At 35.9% G+C, this 6,567-nt stretch overlaps 1 protein-coding gene across 4 annotated transcripts in view; it reads right to left on the minus strand.

Annotated features, from left to right (window-relative positions):
* The window catches only part of Rasal2 (RAS protein activator like 2), a 284,303-nt gene that overhangs the window by 147,696 nt on the left and 130,040 nt on the right, over positions 1–6,567 (minus strand). For all 4 annotated transcript variants that reach the window (XM_013352533.2, XM_005363926.3, XM_005363927.3 and 1 more), the window contains one exon: positions 453–576. In XM_013352533.2, coding sequence (XP_013207987.1) covers positions 453–576 — 124 coding nt within the window. The remainder of the gene's footprint in view (positions 1–452; positions 577–6,567) is intronic.

A 6,567-nucleotide genomic window follows, 5' to 3' on the forward strand; every position in this document is an offset into this window, starting at 1 on the left:
TGTAATGAGGTCTGGTGCCTGCAGGCATACACACAGACAGAATATGGTATACATAATAAATAAATATTTTTAAAAAACAAAGAAATTATCCTTCTCTGACAACAGTGAAATCACCAGCAGCTATGAAAAGGGTGTGTCTCAATACCAAGTTCCTTCACACAGTGACTGGAACAATACTACCAATGCTCTGAAAACCCAGAGATCAGCAATAGTGCAGAAATATGCCATCCAACTTGCCTAAACCAAACATCAACCCTACGGAGCAGTGCACAGATAAATTTATTAGCATACAAAAACTGCAGTTGCTTGGTTATACTCGATGAACTTCAGATCTGAATTAACAAGCTATTGACTTGAACAAACAGGTTTAACAAGAAACATATGTTTCACTGTAGCAGAGACAAATCCACCAATCTTCCAATAAAACGCAGCGATTCCTTTGTTTAGCTTACCTAGTTTAGCGGTGCCCTCTGGTGGGTACTCAGGAAACTGACCCTCTGAAGGGACGCTGACGGTTCTCCTCAGGCATCGCCCTTTGGTGGAATCTGTCTGCTGCTCCTGTCCTTCCACAGGTATCTATTTAGCCAAGGAAAAGAGAGAAAACAAAATAATGAACTTGTCTAAGTACTTCCTGACTGAATAATGTTTTAATTAATGAAGATAATAGTGTGGAATGAGATTTGAAACTAGGAAGAATGTAGAAATGAAGTGTAAGAGATGTTAAGATTACCAAGGCTTTTACAGGAAGCTGCTCTTTAGAAAGAAAACTGAAGGATCTGGAAAGGCGAGTATGTAAATTAGCTGTCCTGGAGACAGTACAAATCCTCTCTAGGTGTGAACCTGCTCTGGAAGCTCAGAGAACAAAATATAACACCCACACAAAAGCCTCCTCTGTATCAGAAACTGCTTTACAAACTTTAATTTTATCCAATATTCAAAGACAAATGTTGAAACAAAAGCTGACCATGAAAATTAAGTTTCAATAATCTCTGAAAAGAACATTGGTTTTGTTAAAGATTTTTAAATAGTCACCCAACTTTTATTCAGTAGTAGAATCAGATAATTAAATTTAGTTAATGGAGTGTATTTTCAATGCAAACATAGATAGTCGCACAGGTACAAAGATAAAACAGCATATTCTATCTCAAAAGGGTGACTGTTTCTATAATAGTAAAAAATTATTAGTTTCAAAACCATACTGAATAGTTATTTGTATAAATGAATGAGAACAATGAATGTTTTTAAAAGTCAATTCAGCAAGTTATTATTGCAGAATAATGGATGGCATCTTCAGAAGGTGTGCATAGCGGTTTCTTCACATTTCTGGAAGATGCAGTCCAAGGCCCCAATGAACCAACTGATGCCTGAAAATATAGCTATTATAAAACCCTGTGTATATTTTTCCCTACACAATCTATGACAGATTTTATGTTGTAAGTTACATGCAATAAGAGGTTAACAATAATAACTAATAAACAGAACAATATAAAGTTACTGAAATGTCATTTTTTTTCTCCATTACTACCCATGTTTCAATAAATTTATCTTACTTTTATCTTTTCATTAAATGAATGGAAGCACTTCACAGTTTCTTTTTGGCATCAGAAGACTACTAGCATCTACTTTTAGGTTTCAGTTATTCTAAAGTAAAACAAACACTTAAAGACAAGCACCATCAGAATAACACTATTTAAAGATACTGTACAAAGAACAAAATGCTTTAAGAATTAGAATTGTTCATCTCTGGTATTTTTATAAAGTACTTCTGAATTATGTTTGGTCATGGATAAGTAAAACTATAGAAAACAAAACCACTGACTATTCTAATGCTGAAGTAATGGGCAAAGATTTTTTTAAAACAAATAATAATTTCTAACTTTCATCACAAACTGCATTAGTTTGTTAAAGTATGTCAGTAACTAATCAGTTATAAATTTTCTTCTGCTTCTTGAATTGTTTTTTAAGAATTCTCAATTCCTTAAAGTTCTTGTCAAATAGATCTTTCACTTCCTTGGTTAGAGTTACCCCAAGATATTTTATGCTATTTGTGGCTATCGTGAAAGGTGATGCTTCTCTGATTTCCCTCTCTGCTTCCATATCCTTTGTGTATAGGAGGGCGACTGATTTTTTGGAGTTGATCTTGTATCCTGCCACATTACTAAAGGTGTTTATCAGCTTTAGGAGTTCTTTGGTGGAGGTTTTGGGGTTGCTTATGTACACTATTATATCATCTGCAAATAATGAAAGTTTAACCTCACCAAGGCCAGCTGGATTATGATTGAAAAAGCAGGGGATAAAACCGGACTCTCTGAATATGGCGGACAATGAGGGCTGCTGAGAAGCCAAGGACAATGGCACTGGGTTTTGATCCTACTTCTTGTTCTGGCTTTGTGGGGGCCTAGCCAGTTTGGATGTTCACCTTCCTAGACCAGGATGGAGGGGGGAGGACTTTGGACTTTCCACAGGGCAGGGAACCCTGACTGCTCTTCAGACTTGAGAAGGAGGGGGAGAGGAGTGGGGGGAGGGCGGGAGGAGTGGGAGGCTGGGAGGAGGCGGAAATTTTTTTTCTTTTTTTTCTCAATAAAAAAAAAAGAAAAGTTAAAAAAAAAGAATTCTCAGTTAATAATGATTAATATTTAAGGCTAAGGAAATATATGGGATCTATATTGTAACAAAGGGAACCCAGTAGAACAGTAGGGAGTCTTTTCAGTTACTGGTACAAAGTCAATCAGGTAATCTTTATGATGATTAAGGGTATGGGACTTGATTTATTCCTTATACCACAAACAAAACTAGTTGCAGAGCATGTTGGAGACCTAAAAGAGAAAAGTAACACAATAAGGCTTGCAGAATGCTACTGTGATGATCTTGGATATGGGAAAAATGTCTTTAACAGTAGACAATACTAATCATTAGGAGGAAAACGGATAATCCTGCATTGTGAAGAGGCATTATAGTTATCTATTGACATCTGAGGAATAATGTATATTCCAAGGACTACAATCAACATGCATCACATCAAATGATCCAGCAAAGCAGAAGCAGGTAGACTTACTTAAATATGACTTCTGCAGTGATCTATAATCCAACCCCTGGTAACTGGGGTCAAGAACATGATAGCTTTGTGTTATGAAGCACTCAAAGAATACACATCCAAGCACTTCCTTAGTACTGAAAGTTTACACACTCTTTACAAGACTAAATATTATTCTCCCTTCATTAGATGAACTATGCTTACTCTTCATACAGCAAGAAATTAAAGGGTAGAATTAAGAAAGATAAAATTGCTAAAACAGAGGCCACATAATCAATAAAGGTATTCCTTTAAATATTCCTAAAATACTAAGTAATAAAAACACCATGAACTGTAACCTAAGTCATCCATCCCTTTTCAAAGTAAACTATATCTTCTCTAGTTAAATAATTAAAGAGTAGTACTAGAAGGCTAATTGATTTTTGCTTTAAAATGCAAAAGTAACTTTTACTTGCTCCAAAAGTAGAAAACAAAGAGAGTAAATTTAGAAAAGAAAAAATTTGAATCATTGAGCAAATAAACATAACTAGTTGTAATGGTTTTCAACTATCTATTACCTGAATAAACATTTAAGCTTTACAAAAACATGAATTGCTTATAGTTTTTCAGGGGAAGATAGTTTTCTCCCTGTGGAAATTTATAAAGATCATATCCATGAAAAGGGATACAAACTCTACATATACTATATGCTTGGTTTCCACAATAATGACAATAATAATGATAATTAATAATAAAAATGATGATGATGATAATAATAATAATAAATAAGCCTTACTACTTGGGCCTAAAATTTATAGTTAATTATTCTCTTCAAGTCTTAACGGAGATGCTTTATTTCTAATGTTTAAAGTTAAACTATTATCACACATTTTATTCAAAATATTTACTCTAAAAAATTAGGTTGTTTTACTCTAGATTCAAAGAAAAGAAAACATCATGGGATTTAAATTTCTTTTTAAAATTTATTATTTATGTATTTACATAGTGTGTGTATGTGTGTGTTATTTGCATGCCCACACAAGCCAAGAGAAGGCATTGACATATCCCTTCAAGCTGGAGATAAAATCAGCTAGCTATAAACTACCTCATCTGAGTACTGGCAACTGAACTCTGTAAAAGCACCAAGTATTCTTAACCACTGAGCCAACGCTCCAGTATCCCTAAGATGAAACTCCTCAAGAATATTTTATTGCCTTAAAGTCTAGATTGCTCCTTAGATACAATATTTTAAAGATACCTATTTATTGGTAATCTCATTCCTTTCAAATGAATCAAATCAGAGTTGACAAATCTTGGGATTCTATTACAGAGACAGTTTCAGATAGCAATTTTCTCTTTTGACTTTTCTAAATTTATTTCATCACATCATACTACTGTTTCAAGAATTGCTCCTAATAACTTATACATCTCCCAGTTTCTATGACTTAAGAATAGTTTTTACATTTCTTTGGCCTTGGTTGGGCTTCTGTATCAGTCTGGAGTCAAAAAAAAAAAATCTGTAGTTTACTTGACATTATCTCTTGAAAGGAAAATGGAACTCAGAGTCGCTCAAAAGTCTCAGATGCCCACTTTAAACAGGCTTAGGATCAAGCCTTATGGGTTTCTCCTTGGACACATGCAATTAAATAAATTTCATAACACATAAGCAATATACATGCAAAAAATTCACTGAACCAATGAGTTTTTTCTATCAAGGTGAATTTTGGCAAACTTCTTTTAAGATTTTGCCAAGATCCACCCTTCTGCTATATTCCCAAACTGCTAATTTAGTATATTTATCATATTCCATGTGTACCCCTCAAACGGATTTTATCCAATCTGACAAGAAACACATAGAGATAAAAGAGGGCATTAAAAAAAAACAAAAAAGAACAAAACAAAATAGAAAAAGACACATTCAACGTATGAGTGATAACTAGACTATTATAGTCTTTGCAGATGGCAATAGTACCTGGCTAAGCATTCGGTTTAAATCCATAGCGGGTCTCTTGATTGATCTTTAAACAAAGAAATAAATACTTCCAAGATAAGCTGATTAGAGTTTAAAACAACCTTTTGAGGTATTTTTAGCAGGGAAATCATTAAACTCTTCAAAAAACTGTCAACTATTCAATAGAAGTTCCAAGTTATCCTTCTGTGTGAATAGAAGGTAGGAAGTATTATATCACAATCCTTCCAAAAAATGAATTTCCAATCATTTCCTCTAATTAACAAGATATAAAAAGTTTTTTGGATAACAGGTACAACAATAGTTTCATATTTTCCTTTGTGAAAAGACTTAATAAGCATTTCTGACTTGATAATGGTAGAACAAATTGCCTGTCTTAAGGCGATAAATACTACTTTATACAAAAGCATCATCCTTTCATTGTTCCTTACTTAGCTCAATGAAATATTCTTCTTTCTAGCTCAACTATTTGTTTCCATCTTCTTTTACTTGTTGCTCCATATGACCGACAGAATTCTTTGTTTAGGAAGCAAATCTAACAATATCATTAACCTAATAAAAAGGTTCCATGATGTGCAGGATCATTTAAGAAAGTAAAGCCTGAATACTCTACCTTGGTCTCCTGTTGTAGGAATTCCTACAGCCAGTAGCCTTTAAGATACCCGCCAACTTGGGCGTGGCCTCTTATACTATATATGTTAATATAATGCACATATCCTCTCCCCCCCTCCCATCTCCCTTACTCTCCCTCCCTCCCTCCCCTCCCCCTCCCTCTTAAAAAATTCCTTAATCTATAATTTACCATTACATGGATGACATTTTGCTATCTGGTTCAAACAGATACTTTAGAAAGAATGTCTGAAGAAGTAAAGAAAGTTTTACTTAGGCAGAGAGGCGCGGCGCACAGTCGTGGTGGAGAGGCGCGGCTCGTGCTGTAATCAGGAATAAGCTTTGGGGGACCGGCGCAGCGACAGAGGCAAGTGGCGGGAACCTGCGGGGACCGGCATGGTGGCAGATACAAGCAGCGGGGACCTGCGCGGCACAGCAAGCGGCAAGGACCGGCGTGGCGGCAGACACAAGCGGCGGGGACTGGCGCGCAATAAGGAGAGCAGATCGCCCCACTACAATTAAATCAAAGAGGTAGGCCTTTTGTTGGTGAGGTCACTGGCAAACGGGGAGCCTGGTCCTGTTCCTGAAGACCCTTCGGAAGGGTGAGAGGGTTCTTGGCCTGCGGCAGGAACCAGGAAACAGAGCGAGGGCATTTGCTAAGCGGAACCCTTGGCCAGCAGGGAAACCTGATCCGGTTTAAAAGACCTATTAGATAGGATCAATAGGAAGAGATGGGCAGGCACCAAGGCAAGAATTCACCCAATAATTTGAAAAACAACATGAAAACACTAGAACCCAATGATCTTACAACAGAAGTAGTTGAGCACCCTAACACAGAAGAAGTGGAAAAAATTGACTTTATGAAAGCAATAGAGTCCCTTAAACAACATGTAAAAAATGCCTTATAGAAATGGATGAGAAGTGTAACAAAAAGTTTGAAGAAATGAGTAAATACGTACATGATACCCTGGGAAAC

The sequence above is a fragment of the Microtus ochrogaster genome, assembly GCF_000317375.1.
Source record: "Microtus ochrogaster isolate Prairie Vole_2 chromosome 6 unlocalized genomic scaffold, MicOch1.0 chr6_random_2, whole genome shotgun sequence".
Classification (NCBI taxonomy): domain Eukaryota; kingdom Metazoa; phylum Chordata; class Mammalia; order Rodentia; family Cricetidae; genus Microtus; species Microtus ochrogaster.